General features: G+C 43.6%; 1 protein-coding gene across 7 annotated transcripts in view; it reads right to left on the reverse strand.

Annotated features, from left to right (window-relative positions):
• SLC16A14 (solute carrier family 16 member 14) overlaps positions 1-19,286 on the reverse strand; it is a 57,649-nt gene that overhangs the window by 10,293 nt on the left and 28,070 nt on the right. For 2 of the 7 annotated variants that reach the window (XR_014830211.1, XR_014830210.1), the window contains exons 5-7: positions 12,623-12,687; positions 5,215-5,364; positions 902-1,079 (exon numbers count right to left, since the gene is read on the reverse strand). Coding sequence is in view for 2 of the 7 variants with exons in the window: in XM_085000672.1 (XP_084856798.1) it covers positions 5,320-5,364; positions 12,623-12,687 (110 nt within the window). In the remaining 5 variants the exon portion in view is untranslated. Of the gene's footprint in view, positions 1-901; positions 1,080-4,801; positions 5,365-12,622; positions 12,688-14,560; positions 15,104-18,586; positions 19,112-19,286 lie in introns of those variants that run through there. The other 5 variants (XR_014830209.1, XM_085000672.1, XM_085000671.1 and 2 more) reach the window with 5 other exon arrangements.

Consider the following 19,286-nt stretch of genomic DNA (forward strand, 5'->3'; position numbering starts at 1 on the left):
ACAGCGATCTGTCCATTTTCTACTGTATAGCCAGGTGACCCAGTTACACATATATGTACACATTCTTTTTGCTCACATTATCAGGCTCCATCATAAGTGACTAGATTTAGTTCCCAGCGCTATACAGCAGAATCTCATTGCTTATCCATTCCAAAGGCAATAGATTACATCTATTAAACCCAAGCTCCCAGTCCATCCCACTCCCTCCGCCTCCCCCTTGGCAACCACAAGTCTGTCCCCCATGTCCATGATTTTCTTTTCTGTGGAAAGCCTCATTTGTGCTGTGTATTAGATTCCAGATATAAGTGATATCATATCGTATTTGTCTTTCTCTTTCTGACTTACTTCACTTAGTATGAGAGTCTCTAATTCCATCCATGTTGCTGCAAGTGGCATTATTTTGTTATTTTTTATGGCTGAGTAGTATTTCATTGTGTACACACACACACACACACACACACACACACACACACACACACACACACATCTTCCTAATCCAATCATCTGTTGATGGACATCTAGGTTGTTTCCATGTCTTGGCTATTGTGAATAGTGCTGCAACAAACATGTGAAATAGACAAAGTACCACCACACAAAAGAAAAATGTGCACTGGAGTTCTCTTTGTGGCTCAGCAGCTTAAGAATCTGACTAGCATCCATGAAGACGCAGGTTTGATCCCTGGCCTTGCTCAGTGGTTTAAGGATCTGGTGTTGCTGTGGCTGCGGTGTAGACTGACAGCGGTAGCTCTGACTTGACCCCTGGCCTGAGAATGTCCATATGCCGCAGGGGTGGCCCTAAAAATTAAAAAAAAAAAAGAAAACTCTGCACCTGGGCTTAAACGTATACTATTACGTGGTAGGCCATTTCACAAAGTCACATTCCCGTCTCAGCTTTACCTACCTGTTGTTTTGAAATAAGATCATCCGCCTTGGGGGAGAGCGTTCATTTGCCCTTGCAACATGGAGCCCCCAGGGATGGGAGCCGCAGAGGACTTCCGTTTTCCTGCTTATTGCATCTCCTCAAACCGTCATCTCCATTCAGAAATGCCGTTTTCAGTTGGGAAATCTGTGCTGCCCATCTAGAAAGTCAGATAGCCAGATCGGGGTCACAGACTGAGCTGGAATAACTTTAGGGACAATGATAATAGCAGCAATTGCCATTGATTATCTATGGCATAGCAAGAAATAAACAAGTAGTAACTGATTTAATTCTTACAGCCATGCTTCAAGGTATATGATGTTATTTCTGTCTCAGATCAGGAGCCTATAAACTATGGCATAAGTCTAATCTGGCCAGCTGCGTGTTTCTGTATATAAAGTTTTATTGGGCCACAGTTTATGACACAGGGTGACAGAGTTAGACCGTCACGATGTAAACTGCATGGCCTGCAAAGCCTAAATTACACTCTGAGAGCACAAGTTAATTTTCCCAAAGTTTTATGACTAGTAAGCAGTGAAGTTGAGATTCAAGTCTATACCTACGGAGTCTATATTCTTTTTTTTTTTTTTTTTTTTTTTTTGTCTTTTTGCCATTTCTAAGGCTGCTCCTGTGGCATATGGAGGTTCCTAGGCTAGGGGTCGAATCAGAGCTGTAGTCACCAGCCTACGCCAGAGCCACAGCAACATAGGATCTAAGCCGTGTCTGCAACCTACACCACAGCTCACCGCAACAATGGATCCTTAACCCACTGAGCAAGGCCAGGGATCGAACCCACAACCTCATGGTTCCTAGTCGGATTCGTTAACTACTGAGCCATGATGGGAACTTCCGGAGTCTATGTTCTTAACCACAAACCCCATGCCACCTCTCCTTTCAGAGCCAAGACGTTTGGCCAGTGGAACTTGAAGAGGTGATGGGGTTTGTCCAGTGTCATATTTGAAATTACAAGTAGGAGGGCCTTGAGCGTAATATTGAGAGACTATCCTAATTTAGTGTCCAGAGAATGTTTTTTTTTCTTAATGGTCGCACCCGAGGCACATGGAAGTTCCTAGGCCAGGGGTTGAATCTGAGCCACAGCTGCAACCTATGGCACAGCTGTGGCAATGCCAGAGCCTTCATTTGTTTAATTTTAATTTTTATTTATTTTTTGCTATTTTTTAGGGCTGCAGCCACAGCATATGGAGGTTCCCCGGCTAGGGGTCTAATCGGAGCTACAGCTGTGGGCCTATGCCACAGCCACAGCAATGCCGGATCCGGGCCACGTCGTCGACCTACACCACAGCTCACGGCAACACGGGACCCTTAACTCACTGAGTGAGGCCAGGGATCAAACCTGCACCTTCACGGTTCCTAGTTGGATTTGTTTCCGCTGCACCACGACAGGAACTCCAGGAGTATATTCTTCAAGGCCCTCGCATAATCTTAGGAAAAATCAGGTAAAGGAGTGAATAACGGAGCAGAACACGGCTCACTGGTACTTTTCCAAACTTCATCTTCTCTTCTTCTGGCCACTTCCCTCCCTTGGGGACCAGATTGTCCCAAGGAACTCTTACCTTTTCCCACCTCACCTGACAATGGAAGAGGCTCTCCAGTGCCAATCTGAGACTGTCAGCCCGAACCTCTCTGCTTTCATCGTTGGCGGTCCACACAGTTCATCTGTAGCACCTTTATTTGGATTTTGTTTTCGTTTTTGGCTCTGCCCACAGTACAAAGAAATTCCCGGGCCTCAGAGTTTCCGTCATGGCTCAGTGGTTAAGGAATCCGACTAGGAACCATGAGGTTGTGGGTTTGATCCCTGGCCTTGCTCAGTGGGTTAAGGATCCTGCGTTGACGTGAGCTGTGGTGTAGGTTGCAGACACAGCTCGGATCCCGCGTTGCTGTGGCTCTGGTGTAGGCCGGTGGCTACAGCTCTGATTCGACCCCTAGCCTGGGAAGCTCCATATGCTGCAGGAGTGGCCCAAGAAATGGCAAAAAAAAAAGACAAAAAAAAAGACAAAAAAAAAAAAAAAGAAATTCCAGGGCCAGGGATCAAACCCATGCCACAGCGGTAACCAGAGCTACAGCAGTGACAATGCCAGATCCTTAGCCTGCTGAACCACCAGGGAGCTCCTTGTAGCGCCTTTAATGCATTGCCAGATATCTGCTCTCCACCCTGATTCAGTTTCCCTTTCCTTGGGGATGAATCCTACAGCTTCCTAGTCTTTGCAATTCAGCATCAGCGTTCTCTCCCCCACCATGGTTCCCAGCCTTTGGGGTTTGCAGCCCCGCAGTCCACATAAGCCACACTCCATTCATCGTTATATTTAAGGATGGATCATTAGCTTTGAAAAGGGGAGATTAGAAATCCTGCTTTCTTAGCTCACAGCTGCACCATCTAAGCCTAAAGATGCTGAAAAAGATGAAACCGAAACCTACCCAAAAAAGCATAACTATGAAACAAAATACAACTCAAAAGCTATCTATTCCTTGGCTTTGTAATGTTAAAATTTTACGTTTTTGGTACCTCGTGATTTGTGGCATCATTTTAAGAGCAATCATTGGCGCCTAAAGAAAGAAGTATTTCAAATGTAGATGTAATGAGTTCATTAAAAGCCAGAAATTGGAGTTCTCATCGTGGCTCAGCAGTCAACGAACCCAACTAGTATTCCTGAGGACGTGGGTTTGATCCCTGACCTCACTCAGTGGGTTAAGGATCCAGCGTTGCCATAAGCTATGGTGTAGGTCACAGACACAGCTTGGATCCCAAGTTGCTGTGTCTGTGGCGTAGGCTGGCAGCTACAGCTCTGATTCGACCCCTAGCCTGGGAACCTCCATGTGCCGCTGGTATGGTCCCAATAAGACCAAAAAAATTAAAAAATTAAAAAAATTAAAAGCCAAAAATTGATCACTATGGTTTTTTTGTTGTTGTTGCTTTTTAAAGGCCCACCTGAGGCATATATTCTCAAGCTAGGGGTCAAATCGGAGCTGCAGCCACCAGCCTGTCCCACAGCCACAGCAATGTCAGATCTGAGGCGAGTCTGCCACCTACACTGCAGCTCATAGCAACGCTGGATCCTTAACCGCCTGATTGAGGCCAGGGATTAAACCCTCATCTTCGTGATTACTAGTCAGGTTTGTTCCTGCTGAGCCACAGTGGGAACTCCTAGCTTGCTTTTTTTTTTTTCTTTGCCACACAGCATGCAGTTCTTGGGCCAGGGATCGAACCCTTGCTGTAGCAGTGACCTGAGCTGCCGCAGTGACAACGCCAGATCCTTAACCCCCTGAACCACATGGGAACTCCCACTATAGCTTTTCTAAGCAGAAAGGCAAAGCCAGTGAAGTGCCGTGCAGGGTAGGTGACTGCCTGGAAGCCTTGGGGAAAAGCATGCACGCCCTACAGCTGACACTGCGGAATGCTGGCTGGCCTGGGAGTCAGCAAAAGAAATCACCACTTTCTGATGATACAGTAGCTTGTCAAATTAAAGATTCAGCTGCAAACATGAAGGCAGTGTTAAATCTTCTCTGCCGAATTGTACTTCTGTCCTACAAATGGATAACTCAGTAGATGTGGCTAGACTTGCTGTTTTGCTTGTGTTCATCCGGCATCACACCAACTAGACAAAGATCTTTTATGTGAATGCTTAGAAACCAGCACAAGGGGTGTTGAAACATTCAAAATACTGAATAATTTATTCACATTCATGGTTGATCCTGGGGGCAATTCTGTTGATGTTTGCACTGATGGTGCAGCAGCAATTGCGGGTCAAAGCAGTACCACCAAAATGGACCAGAAGTCATTGTATTTTTCATTGCTATGTGCTTGCAGTCAAATAATGGTCAGGTTCACCTAAGGACATCCTTAATGAAACAGTGAAAACTGACCACCTTTCATTAAGTCTTTATTCTTTTTTTGGCTGTTCCCACGGCATGTGGAAGTTCCCAGGCCAGGCATCAAACAGATGTTACAGCAGTGATCCAAACCATAGCAGTGAAAACAGCAGATCCTTAACTGCTAGGCCACCAGGGAACTCCCAAGTCTTTCCTCATAAGTCTACATCTTTTTAATATCCTGCGTGACAAAATAGGTAGCAAACCAAACTTGGGTCCGCTTACAAAGCAAAGTCCCTCCGCTGATGCCGGGTTGCGGTGGAGGAAAGTACAGTGATAACTGCAGGTGCCAAGCAAAGGGAAGAGGTGGCCTGTGCTCAACAGACCCAAACTTCCTGACGGCTTTCAGGGAAGGGTTTTTAAAGATGGCGTGAGGGAGAGGGTCCCAGGGGGTGTGGTCAGCTCACCCACAGTTCTCTGATTGGTTGGTGGTGACGTAATAGGGCGATGTTTCAGGAATCTCAATCGTGCGGCTTCTGGTTCCAAATGGTCTGGGGTCTACATGAGGGTGATCAGGGTGCAGTTAACTTCTTCCACCTCATGGGGGGTTTTAGTACCTTCAACACAAATCAAGGATATGACTCAGGAAATTATCTATAGCCCTCGATGAAGAAGGAAAGGTCCTTGACCTTGGCTTATGGCTAAACTATTACTATTTTGTTTTGCTCCACTGCTTTCCTTTCTGTGTTTTCTTGGTTCTCTGATTAAATTTGCTCTGTGGAACTTGGGGGAAGCCTAGCTGACTAGGCCTTTTTTTTCTTTTTTCTTTTTTACAAACAAGAGGCAGGTGACATAAGGTGGAGGTGATGGTGTCTGCTCTTGGGAAGGCCCCACAGGGTCCTGCATGGTTTTAAAATGGAATATTTGGGAGTTCCCATTGTGGCTCAGGGGGTTAAGAATCGGACTAGTATCCATGAGAATATGAGTTCAATTCCTGGCCTCGCTCCATGGGTGAAGGATCTGGTGTTGCCGTGAGCTGTGGTGTAGGTCGGCAGCTACAGCTATGATTTGACTCCTAGCCTAGGAAATTCCAAATGCTGCAGGTGCAGCCCCTAAAAGCAAAAAACCAAACCAAACAAAAAAACCCAAAACAAAAACAAAATAACAACAATAAAATGGAATGTATGCACAAAGCACATCAGCTACAAATCAACGTCCAATTGTTGTCTTGAGGGAAAGCACTGGTGTAGCTGAGGCGCAGACTCAACTACTGATTTTTGCTGAAATATGTTCATGTTTGGCAGACACATTATTGAAAAGGAGGCTGTCACTTTGGGGAACATCACTGCGGTCCTTGTGGCCAGTGATAATTAATTAAACTTTCAAAAGGAAATTAGAATTTTGGAAAACTTACATCAACCTCCTGAGCTTGTCTGTTTCCTAATTGAGATGCAATTCACACACCATAGCATTTACTCTTTTAGAGTATATAATTTAGTGGGTTTTATATATTCACACAAGTGTGCAGCCATCACCATTATCTAGTTCCAGAACACTTGTCACCTCAAAAGATACCACTGGCCCATTAGCAGTCACTACCTACACCCCTCTCCTCCCTTTTATCTATGGATCTGCCTATGCTGGACATTTCATATAAATGGACCCACACAATTATCATGTGACTTTTAAAAATATTGGTTGATGGGAGTTTCTGTTGTGGCTCAGTGGAAACGAATCGGATCAGTATCCATGAGGACGCAGGTTCCATCCCTGGCCTCGCTCAGTGGGTTAAGGATCCGGCATTGCTGTGAGCTTCAGTGTAGGTTCCAGACACAGCTTGGATCTGGTGTTGCTGTGACTGTGGCGTAGAGAGCTCCGATTCAACCCCTAGCCTGGGAAGCTCCATGCGCCATGGGTGCAGCCTAAAAAGACAAAAAATAATAACATTAGTTGAAATATGAAAACATTTGGAAAACCTACAAAACTCAGCAGATTGGTATTTTCCATATGATGACAGCATGATGTTACAAAATCACAAATGGGTAAGAGAGCCATTCAAAGTGCAAGACAGGGAGTTCCCTTTGTGGTGCAATGGAAACGAATCTGACCAGCATCCCTGGCTTCGCTCAGTGGGTCAGGGACCTGGCATTGTCGGGAGCTGTGGTGTAGGTTGCAGACCTGGCTCAGATCCAGCGTGGCTGTGGTGTGAGCTGCAGCTGTAGCTCTGATTTGACCCCTAGCCAGGGAACTTCCATATGCCACAGGTGCGGCCCTAAAAAAAGGCAAAAAAAGCAAAGAAAAAAAAAAAAAGAAAAGTGTAAAACAGGCTTTTAATGTTATGTTTTACAAAAGGAACATTGATATGGTGTCAGATTCCACACTGCAAATAACCTTTAAGAAATACCACTTGAGTTTTGGTGTGGTATCCAAAAAAACTATAATTATTTGAAAAGACTAGTAAAATAAATACTCCTTCTCTTTGCGATTGCACATAGGTATGAGGCTGAATTTCCTTCACATATGTCAATCAAAACCATATATAACAACAGACTGAATGCAGAAGCAAACATGAGAACCCAGTTGTCTTCAATTGAGCCAGATATTAAAGAAATTTGCAAAAATGTAAAACAATGCACTATTCTTAAGAAATTTTGGGGGGCATATAGTTACTTTATTATTTTATTCATTTTTTATTATTTTTTAATTTTTTTTGTCTTTTGGTCTTTTAGGGCCACACCCTCGGTGAATGGAAGTTCCCAGGCTAGGGGTCTAATTGGAGCTACAGCTGCTGGCCTACGCCACAGCCACAGCCAAGCCAGATCCGAGCTGCGTATGCAGCCTACACCACAGCTCACGGCAACTCCAGATCCTTAACCCACTGAGCAAGGCCAGGGATCGAACCTAGTCGAACGTTCCTAGTCGGATTCGTTAACCACTGCGCCACAACGGGAACTCCTGTGAAACACATTTTATCTTGTTTTTCCTTTAGCAATATATCTTGGATACTGTTTTCTAATTTTACATATGGAACCTTTTTTTTTTTTTTTTTTTTTTTTTAGCAGTCTCATAAACACTACATTATTTAACGGTTCCCATTGATAGACATTTAAATTATTTCCAATCTTTTATTTAAAAAGCAATAAGTCAGGAGTTCCCGTCGTGGCGCAGTGGTTAACGAATCCGACTAGGAACCATGAGGTTGCGGGTTCGGTCCCTGCCCTTGCTCAGTGGGTTAAGGATCCGGCGTTGCCGTGAGCTGTGGTGTAGGTTGCAGACGCGGCTCGGATTTCGCGTTGCTGTGGCTCTGGCGTAGGCCAGTGGCTACAGCTCCGGTTCGACCCCTAGCCTGGGAACCTCCATATGCCGCGGAAGCGGCCCAAGAGATAGCAACAACAACAACAAAAGACAAAAAGACAAAAAAAATAAATAAATAAATAAAAAGCAATAAGTAAAAAAAAAAATCCCTGTTCCTTTGTCTTTGTTCATATGTAGGAAAAAAATTTTAGAAATGTAGTTGCTGGCTCAAAAGGTGTGTGCGTTTTAAATTTTGCAGCTAAACTTGGCACTTCTCTCCAGGTGGTTTTACGATCGCACCTAGAGAAAAACTCTTCCAGGGGAAAGAACCAAACTCAATCATCAGTTACATTTTAGTAATTTTCCTCTTAGGGCTAAAAAAATAAGGATTTCGTACAAAAACTCACTGACTCTCTTTAAAGAGGAGAAAATTTATTTAGTCGTATGTAAATAATCATTTGGATACATGAGGGAAAAACCTATAAAGTACATAATATAAATATACAATCAACCTTTATAATATCTTCAAAGAACTATAAATAACATCTTAAACAGAAAATATTAATGTATTTGTGGTAATTCTTTATAAGCATTCTCTTTTTTTGTTGTTGGCAAACAGGAATATTGCAAGTACGTTTTCCTTTGTTTTTATAAAATAGGGACTTTTGATTTGGTAGAAATGACCATGCCCATAAATACAGCATATCAACAAACAACTGTACAGACTGAACATGAGCCGATCTCACCTGGATATTTAACTAGAGCTGAGTCATTGGATAAAAAGTTCACACTGACGATGCACAACTAGCAGTGTGAGCATCCAAACACTTGGCCGAATAGCACCATTCCAAATATTTAACACCGCCTCTCCTCAATTTGGTATATTGTCGGTCAATGACCTAAGGATGCAGTCAGTATTAAAACACATGTTTTTCCATCTAATCCTCCTCATTTAATGGTAAATATATATAGAGAGATAGAACATTGTGTCAGCATTTGAGATTACTTTTATCAAAAACAGAGTGCCGAGGAAGTTCCCTTGTGGTGCAGCGGGTGAAGGATCCGGGGGTGCCACTGCAGCGGCCCAGGTCACTGCTGTGGCACGGGTTAGGTCCCTGGCCCGGGAATTTCCACATGCAGAGGGCACGGCCACAAATCAACAAACAAACAACAAACAAACACCCCCCTCGCCCCCGCCAAGCTGGGTTCTTTAACAGCAGCCAAAGCTGTCATGAAAAACAGGTCTTCATGTTGGACCAAATGGAGTGTGACATGCAGTTTATTATCTATAATAATTTACAGGCAATTCTCAAATCATTGGAGGTAATATTGCGTGTGTATATTAGCCATGCTTCTGTTTCTCCTTTCCATTAGCTGCCTTGTATGATTATTGTCATTTCGGTGGTCCCTTTCATGACACAGCCCCTCCCACCAGACATCGGAGCAGGAAATAATGGAGATGAAACAAAAAGAAAACACGTCCACATAGTCACTCGTCAACCACTCCGAAGGGTTTGGGCAAGGAAAAGACTGAAACGGCTGGCTGAAATTAGGCTGGGGTAACACTCTGCGACTCCAATTACTGGTGCCATATGTGCCTCTCATTGCCAAGGACGATGGAGAGGGGTCTGTATGCACTTTAGATAAATGTGACCTAAGACACTGGCAATGATATTCAAGTATTTTCATGTGTGTGATGAGCACATTGTGAGTGGAAATTTAAACAGTTCTCAGCTATGTGTCCAAAGAGAGGCAGCCAGAAATTTCAAAATGATGCTGGGAAGAACCATTCTGTAGTCTGAAAAATGTTTGGCTTAGAAAAATAGAGATCTTCGATAAAGGAAGAGCATTATTTGATGCCACGGAGCAAAGTTATCGTCCGCATGAAATCCATCAAGAGAACTATTTTAAAAACTGTGCTGAGCTTGGGCAAATGAATTGTCCGTAGCCCAAGAGGCAGCGGAGCAGGGCTATTTGTTACCCCTACTCCAATGTCAAGTGCACAGACATTCGGACCAAGGGCGTTTCGTATATCACTCTTACGACTTGATAGTCCTATATTTTTGGAATCAGTAACATGCTTTACAAATGATTTAACCACCGACTTTACATGCCAACCAGCAATTAGTTGTCTATTTTATTTACTGGGCAGGAGAAACACAGAAAAAAAATTTCTATAGGCCCCAGATCATGCTTATAAACTATGCCAGTGCGATGAATAAAAGTGCTTGAATTGTAGCCCTTGATTCAAAGGTGATATATGCACAAATATGACTTTCACTAAGGAGATTATTAGTATTATTTCTTAAGGTTTTGCCTCAAGATTCAGTTTACGACTGAACAGTACTGAATTAGGAAATTTTTTTAGGTTTTTGTTTATTACAGTTGATTTACATTGTTCTCTCAATTTCTGTGGTATAGCAGAGTGACCCAGCCATATATATATATATATATACATACATTCTTTTGCTCACCTTATCCTCCATCATGTTCCATCCCAGGTGACTAGACATAGTTCCCTGTGCTGTACAGCAGGATCTCATCACTTATCTATTCCAAATGCAATCGTTTGCATCGATGAAATAGGATTAATGGCTTTTCTTAGAGGAAGATTTAGAAACTGTATTCCCTGGCTGCAGAATTCCTTAATAGAAATACAAACTGTGTTTCCTTCATTGTACTAAAGGTACTACCTTTGAAATGAGAGCCTGCCTTCGTTTTACCGTCATAGATCAATAGCTCCCTGTAACAATATGAAATCTAGTCATGTACTTTTTCTTTTTTTTTTTTTTTTTTTGGTCTTTTTGCCATTTCTAGGGCCGCTCCCCTGGTATATGGAGGTTCCCAGGCTAGGGGTCTAATCGGAGCTGAAGCCGCTGGCCTATACCACAGCCACAGCAACGTGGGATCTAAGCTGAGTCTGCAACCTACACCACAGCTCACGGCAACGCCGGATCCTTAACCCACTGAGCAAGGCCAGGGATCAAACCCGCACCCTCATGGTTCCTAGTCAGATTCGTTAACCACTGAGCCATGATGGGAACTCCTCTAGTCACGTTCTTGTGCTTAAAGCCCCTTTATAGGTTTCCTCCACTATCCAAAAGCAGAGCGTTCAATGAAATCTTAACCAAAATGGCACAGTGCAAAAAAGCAATGACCTTAGGACACATCTTTTTTGTGAGGCACAGAATAAATTGAGATCAAGCACAGATGCCCACAGATACCCACAGAGCTCAAAGCTATGGCAATCGACACTGAGATGCTGTGTGGTTCCCGCGGAGGAGCTTGGCCAAGCCACTTTTACTGCTCTGGGCATGTGTTTCCTCTATAAAGTTTGTTGAAAAACTGCTGGAGGCAGTGTGCCTTTTTTTATTTTTATTTTTATTTTATTTAAGGACTGCACTTGCAGCATATGGAAGTTCCCAAGCTATCGTTTGAATTGAAGCTGCAGCTGCCGGTCTACATCACAGCCACAGCCACAGCAACTCAGGATCCTAGCCACATCTTCGACCTACACCACAGCTCATGGCAACGCCAGATCCCAACCTGATGAGCAAGGCCAGGGATCGAACTCGCATCCTCATGGTTCCTAGTTGGATGTCTTTCCTCTGCGCCATGACGGGAACTCCATTTTTTTTTTTTAATTTAAAAAAATTTTTAAATAAAAGCAATGTCCTCCTTGGGTTTCTTCTGCTGAGCAGAAACAAGCAATAAAGTAGGTCTTTGTATAAGTGAAGGGGCAAAAATGCTTTCGAAAGGTAGAGGAGACCTTTACCTGTAAGCTTCCCCAAAAGCATTTTGATACCTTATTTTCACCTTACAAAAAAAAGCAGGTGAGTTGAAAAGCTTTAATTCCTTGTCTTTGTTTTATTTTATTTTATTTTATTTTATTTTATTTTTTTTATCTTTTGTCTTTTTAGGGCCGCACCTGTGGCATATGGAGGTTCCCAGGCTAGGGGTCCAATCGGAGCTGTAGCCACCAGCCTACGCCAGAGCCACAGCAACGTGGGATCCGAACTGCGTCTGCAACCTACACAGCTCACGGCAATGCCAGATCCTTAACCCACTGAGCGAGGCCAGGGCTCGAACCTGCAACCTCATGGTTCCTAATCGGATTCGTTAACCACTGAGCCACGACGGGAACGCCAATTCCTTGTCTTTGTTTTAAAAGCTGTATCCAAAACCCTAGTCTTAGAGGAGGACTAGAGAGAGAATGGTTTTTCTAAGGGCATCTCTACCAGTGATTTAATAGGCTGTCTTTGAAGGTCACTGTCACCTCTAAAATGCATGTATACCTTCATATCTCCCGGCATTGCTTCTCCCCACATGGAAAGGCAGGGCTGCCTCCGAAAGAAGCCATGACAATGGCATTTACAAATGACAGTGCCAGTTACGTACAATGTGCTTTCCCAGGATATGTCACAGGCGCCTCACAGCAGCCATGTGAGGTAGGCGTGAGGAGGAAAGACATCTTACATGGAACATGACATGACACTACGCATTGGCACCATCCATGTATTTTTTTCTGGATTGTTCTATAATGTGAATACATGGTTGAATGAGTAAAAAGAGTATCCCTACCATGTAGAGTAAACCACATACGTAGAAGGAAAAATCGTATTTTTGTGTGATGTCGTAGATCCAGCCTGCAAAACAAAAAAGAATATGTTCCGTGTAGCGGCATTGAGAGAGTAAAGTCAAGAACACAAAGCAAGCATTTATTGATACGGTAAATAATTCTCTAAGAATTTACTATATGCCATTTAATGCTCTCAGAGTTTTGTCTAGCCATTTTTTAAGTCTGGGCTGTAGGAACCAGAGCTCTCAGTGCCTGAGGATGGCTGCATTTATCTTTTAAGCCACTGGGGTACTTTTCTAAAGGCACTGAAACAGTAGCTGGTCAACCCACGGGGAGAATCTTCTGGCTCACAGCCCTCAGGGTGACTCTCAGGTGGCCACAAAGCCAGCAGTGAAAAGTAAATCTAATGATTTTCTTTCTTCCTTCCTTCCTTCCTCCTTCCCTCCCCACCCCTCTCTCTCTTTCTTTTCTTTCCTTCCTTCCCTCCTTCCTTCCTTCCTTCCTTCCTTCCTTCCTTCCTTCCTTCCTTTCCTTCTTTCCTTCTTCCTTCCTTCCTTTCTTTCATTCCTTTCTTTTAAGGCCCACAGGTGCGGCATATGGAAGTTCCCAGGCTAGGAGTCCAATCGGAGGCACAGCTGCCGGTCTACATAGCAATCATAGCAATGCTGGATCTGAGTCGCATCTGTGACCTAGGTCACGGCTTTTGGCAACACTGGATCCTTAATCCACTGAATGAGGCCAGGGATCAAACCCACATCCTCACAGATATGAGTCAAGTTTGTTTCTGCTGAGCCACGATGGGAACTCCTCTAATGATTTTCTTTTTACGCAAATATTAACACAAATCTTTTCTAAAACCTCAGAACTCTTCTGAAGTTTCCAGGGTGTATCAAAAGAGGCGGAGCAGAAGATGTGACCTTTCCTTCATTTTGAAGTATTTGAGAGTAAACATCAGTTCTAGAAAGTTTCCAGATTTTATAAAATTCACATTTACAGCTATAAACATTTAATATACATGTTTAAATTCATGAAACTTTAAATGTCTAAAGGTATAGCCTTAAATGCTAAGTTACCAGTTCTTTTCCAAAAATACTATTGTAATCCAATACTTTCATACAATTATCTTATTAGGTACTCTAAAATATTACCATATTTCATGGATTCTATGATACCATGAATTACATGATGCATTATTATCTTTTATATCAATACGAAAGAAATATCTTTAGGGAATTCCCACTGTGGCAGAGCAGAAATGAATCCGACTAGGATCCATGAGGGTGTGGGTTCCATCCCTGGCCTCACTCAGTGGGTTGGGGATCCGGCATGGCTATGAGATGTGGCTCAGATGCCACGTTGCTGTAGCTGTGGCGTAGGCCAGCAGCCGTAGCTCCAATTAGACCCCTAGCCTGGGAACTTCCATATATCCAGGGTGTGGCCCTAAAAAGCAAAGCAAAAAAATAAAACTTCGTTAATTAAAATATGACTCAGAGTTCTCATCATGGCTCAGTGGAAATGCTTCTGACTAGTATCCATGAGGACACAGGTTTGATCCCCAGCCTTGATCAGTGGGTTAAGGATCTGGCGTTGCCGGGAGCTGCAGTGTAGGTTGCAGATGTGGCTTGGATCTGGCATTGCTGTGGCTGTGGTGTAGGCCAGCAGCTACAGCTCTGAATCGATCCCTAGCCTGGGAACCTCCATATGCTGTGGGTGCGGCCCTAAAAGAAAAAAAAAAAGAAAAGACAAAAAACATAAACTATGACTCGATATTTTCCTAGGACTTTGTAAAAGGCATTCTGATTTCAGAGACATTAAAATGTGGGAAAAAAAGGTCTCAGAAACTATGAAACATGATGTTTCTTTTACTTTGGTAATTAATTCTAAGAATCGGTCACATGTCATGGACCCCAAACAGCCAGCTATGCAAACTGAGAGGATTAAGCTGTACACAGAATTTTATTTATGGTAAAACTGCAAATGTAAACATTCAATTTTTTCATTTCAAAAGTGCATTAATTAGCAAAGGCATAGGAAAAATACAAATGATTTAATGACCAAACATAGTATTCCACGGCCTCTTAAAAAAAAATCTAGTCGGCAAATGAATGCACAAATGCAACTTAACCTTCTCCCACCAACAGCCACACAAAAGCAACTGCTAAATCTGTAAGCTAGTACCTCTGACTTTCTGGGGGTTAGCTCTCTCCCCTGTTTATTGTACCTAGTGAATAATGTGCCTGGATGAGTCAAGGATGACATAAAGAAAAACAAACAATGAGAGTTCCCCTCGTGGCGCAGTGGAAGTGAATCCAACTAGGATCCATGAGGTTTCGAGTTCGATCCCTGGGCTTGCTCAGTGGGTTAAGGATCTAGCGTTGTCATGAGCTGTGATGTAGGTAGCAGATGTGGCTGGGATCCCGAGTTGCTGTGGCTGTGGTGTAGGCTGGCAGCTATAGCTCAAATTAGACCCCTAGCCTGGGAACCTCCATATGCCGCGGGTGTGGCCCTAAAAAGGCAAAAAAAAAAAAAAGAAAAAAAAAAAGAAGAAAAAGAAAAGAGAAACAAAAAGAGCCTCAAAAATGTTTACTTTTAAAAAATGAATCAAAAGCTATGTTTTGGACATAGTTTAAAAGTTAACCAAGCTATTGGGTTTGTTATTGGACATATGAAGGGAGAGGCTATCATCTGAAAAAAAAAAAAAAAAAAAAAGCATTCAGGGGAGTTCCCTTCATGACTCAGCAGTTAACGAGACTGACTTGGACCCATGAGGTTGAGGGTTCGATCCCTGGCCTCGATCAGTGGGTTAAGGATCCAGTATTGCCATGAGCTGTGGTGTCAGTCGAAGACGCGGCTTGGATCTGGCATTGCTGTGGCTGTGGTATAGTCTGGCAGCTGCAGCTCCTACTTGACCCCTAGCCTGGGAACTTCCATATGGCTCAGGTGCAGCCCTAAAAAGAAAAAAAAAAAGAAAAAAAAAAAAAGTGTTCAGAGGAGGCTTCGTAAATGGTCTATCATCTTTTCTTAATCTCCAATTTTTTTTTTTTTTTTTTTTTTTTTTGCTATTTCTTGGGCCGCTCCCGCGGCATATGGAGGTTCCCAGGCTAGGGGTTGAATCGGAGCTGCAGCCACCAGCCTACGCCAGAGCCACAGCAACGCAGGATCTGAGCCTCGTCTGAGAACTACACCACAGCTCACAGCAATGCCGGATCGTTAACCCACTGAGCAAGGGCAGGGATCGAACCCACATCCTCATGGTTCCTAGTCGGATTCGTTAACCACTGCGTCACGACGGGAACTCCCGTTAATCTCCAATTTGATTCCTTTTTTTCCCTTTGATTCTGTCTTGTGTCAATTTTTAATCTAATTTAATTTAATTTATTAATTTATTTTTTTGGCCAGGCCCATGGCATGTCACAGCAGGGACCTGTGCCACAGCAGGGACAATGCTGGATTCTTAACTCACTGAGCCATCAGGGCACTCCTTAATCTCTAACTGGAGATAAGAGAGACAGAAAAGATTAAGCATGTAATCCAGAAAAAGTGATTCAGCTTAAGCATTGAATCAGGAGGACACACTGACATATGAACAAAAACACATCCGGCTTTTGCTCGGTCCCGTCATTTGTCAGCCGTGGACCACTGTGAATTATGATGAAGTGAACGTTCACTTGTGTCTATAAACAGAGCATGACAGCTACAATTTCTAAAAAATCAATACATATAAATAAACTTCTCATGCTCCACTCATCCCATATGAAAGCTGATCTTGCATTTTTATAGTTAAATCCTTACTTTTCATATGATCAAATGATTGAGAGTAGGAGGAGTTCCCTGGTGGCCTAGTAGTGAAGGATCCGGCGTTGTCACTGCTGTGGCTTGGGTTTGATCCCCGGCCTGGGGAACTTCTACATGCTGAAGGCGAAGCCAAAAAAAAAAAAAGAAAAAGGGAAAGTAGAAAATGATGCCTTTAGGAGTTCCTGTTATGGCTCAGTGGTTAACGAACCCAACTAGCATCTATGAGGACACAAGTTTGATCCCTGGCCTCACTTAGTGGCTCAAGGATCTGGTGTTGCCGTGAGCTGTGGTGTAGGTCACAGACTCGGCTCGGATCATGTGTTGCTGTGGCTCTGGTGTAGGCTGGGAACCAGCCTGATTTGCCCACTAGCCTGGGAACCTCCACGTGCTGCGGGAGCAGCCCCCAAAACAAAAATAAAATAGAATAAAAAAAATAAATAAATTGCATTCTGGAGTTCTCTTGTGGTGGAATAGGTTAAGGATCCTGCATTGTCACTGCAGTTGCCTGGGTCACTGCTGTGATACAGGTTCCATCCTTGGCCCGGAAACTTCCACATGCCATGGGCATGGCCAAAAAAAAATTGCATTCTTTTTTCATTTGGGTCTGTTAGATGAGAATCCATGGCTATTTTTCTTATTTATTATGTAAGTAGTCCCAACTCTTGGTGAAAAAAACATTGCAAATTATTGTTAGGATGTTATATTTTATTAGAGTGTTGTGGAGATACGTGTAGATTCTTTTCTTCTTTTTTTTTTCTTTTTACGGCCACACCTCCAGCATATGGAAGTTCCCAGGCGAGGGCTTGCATCCAAGCTGCAGTTGCCGGCCTACCCCCACAGATTGTAGCAATGCTGGATTTTTAGCCCAAAGAGTGAGGCCAGGGATGGAGTCTGCATCCTTGCAGACACTATGTTGGGTTCTTGACCTGCTGGGCCACAACAGCCACTCCGGATATGTATAGATTCTTGGTCAGTCAAATTCGGTGGCCAAGTTCTGCTGTCCTTTACCCTGGAAACATCTAGAAAAGTAGCTACTATTATGATATCACTCAAAGAGAGGTACTGAACGCCCAGCAACATTATCAATGAATTACAGCAAGTTCATGTTTGCTAAATGACATGGTTGAAATGTCTGCTCAATATCGTTGATTGCACATTCTTCTCCTAAATGGAAACGTGTGATTGTCTAACATGCTACTAAATGGGGCCAGATTTTTTAATGCCAGTAGAAACTGCTTCGAAAAATGGAAAACACATTCATTTCTAAACCCATTAAAGAAGAAAAAGCTAAAGTGAACAGTAATTTTCCTTGTAGCCAATCACGCTAAGTCATAATTTCTAGCCCACCTGGGATTTCCAGCAAGAATTTCATGTGGTTATTTAGTCCTGCCTACTGCCAGGGACTTGTGTTCTATGATGCATAGAGGCTGGCCTTGCATCTCACTGCAGTGGTGGCTCCTTGGCCTGAAAGGTCAATGAATGAAACACAATGCGATCAGCCCATCATGCTGTTGAGCATTCCTCAGTGCAGCAAGTCAGTGGAAGGAGAAGAAACAGAGAAACAGACAGAAAGAATGAGGGGTCCCTTTAGACCACCGGCCTGGAGACGTATGTCAGAACACTGATTTGAGTCCTCACGGCAGCATCCGACATGCATTCACAGTAGGTTTGTAACCATGAACACAGTGGCTTCTACCGTCCATGGCGGATCAAACTCAAGTACAGACTCCACCTCTAGGAAGGAACGTGAAGCCCGCAGAGGTCAGCCCTGAAGACTGAGGGTTGGGAATATCTCCCTGTCTTTGAGGTGTACATCCTTTCTCTTCCACTCAAGAAAGGGCACTGGAAGGCAGCTGTGTGAAAAGGAAACGCCCACGGAGATGGGATAAGGAAACCAGGCTGGCAAGCCCTGGGGCTTTAACCCACACTGATCACGAATTACTGAGGCTGCACCTCACGGCCGTGTTGTGATGCTGCTATTGAAAGGTGATGGATCAATATAAAATAACCCCAGACTGACCATTGGAAGCAGAAAGGACCCCCAGATAATGCAAAGAAACATCAACAGCAGATTCTGTTTTCTTTCTTTCTTTCTCTTTCTTTCTCTCTTTCTCTCTTTCTCTCTTTCTTCCTTTCTTTCTTTCTTTCTTTCTTTCTTTCTTTCTTTCTTTCTTTCTTTCTTTCTTTCTTTCTTTCTTTCTTTCTTTCTTTCCTTCCTTCCTTCCTTCCTTCCTTTCCTTCCTTTCCTTCCTTCCTTCCTTCCTTCCTTCCTTCCTTCCTTCCTTCCTTCCTTCCTTCCTTCCTTCTTCTCTCCCTTCTCCCTCCATTCTTTTTTTCTTAAAATTCTCTTTAGGGCCACATCTACGTCACGTGAAAGTTCCCGGGCTAGGGGTTGAATCAGAGGGGCAGCTGCTGGCTTACACCACAGCCACAGCACTGTCAGATCCAGGCTGTGTCTGCGACCTACACCACAGGTTGCAGCAACGCCAGATCCTTAACCCACTGATTGAGGCCAGGGAATGAACCTGTATCCCCATGGATACTAGTTGGATTCTTTTATATATATATGTATGTATGTATTTTGCTTTTTAGGGACACACCCAAGGCATATGGAACCAGGCTAGAGGTCCAATCGGAGCTACAGGTGCTGGCCTATGCCACAGCCACAGCCACAGAAACGCAGGATCCTTAACCCACTGAGCAAGGCCAGGGATCGAAGCCACAACCTCATGGTTCCTAGTCGGATTCATTAACCACTGAGCCACGATGGGAACTCCCTAGTCAGATTCTCAACTGGCTGAGCCACAACAGGAACTCAGCAGCAGATTCCATTTCCACATAACAATATATCTGAAGGACTTCCAACAGGGA

The sequence above is a fragment of the Sus scrofa genome, chromosome 15 (genome assembly GCF_054392235.1).
Source record: "Sus scrofa isolate SSC_HxYL_T2T_F1_AM1 chromosome 15, Sscrofa_HxYL_maternal_Yorkshire_Landrace_v2.0, whole genome shotgun sequence".
Classification (NCBI taxonomy): domain Eukaryota; kingdom Metazoa; phylum Chordata; class Mammalia; order Artiodactyla; family Suidae; genus Sus; species Sus scrofa.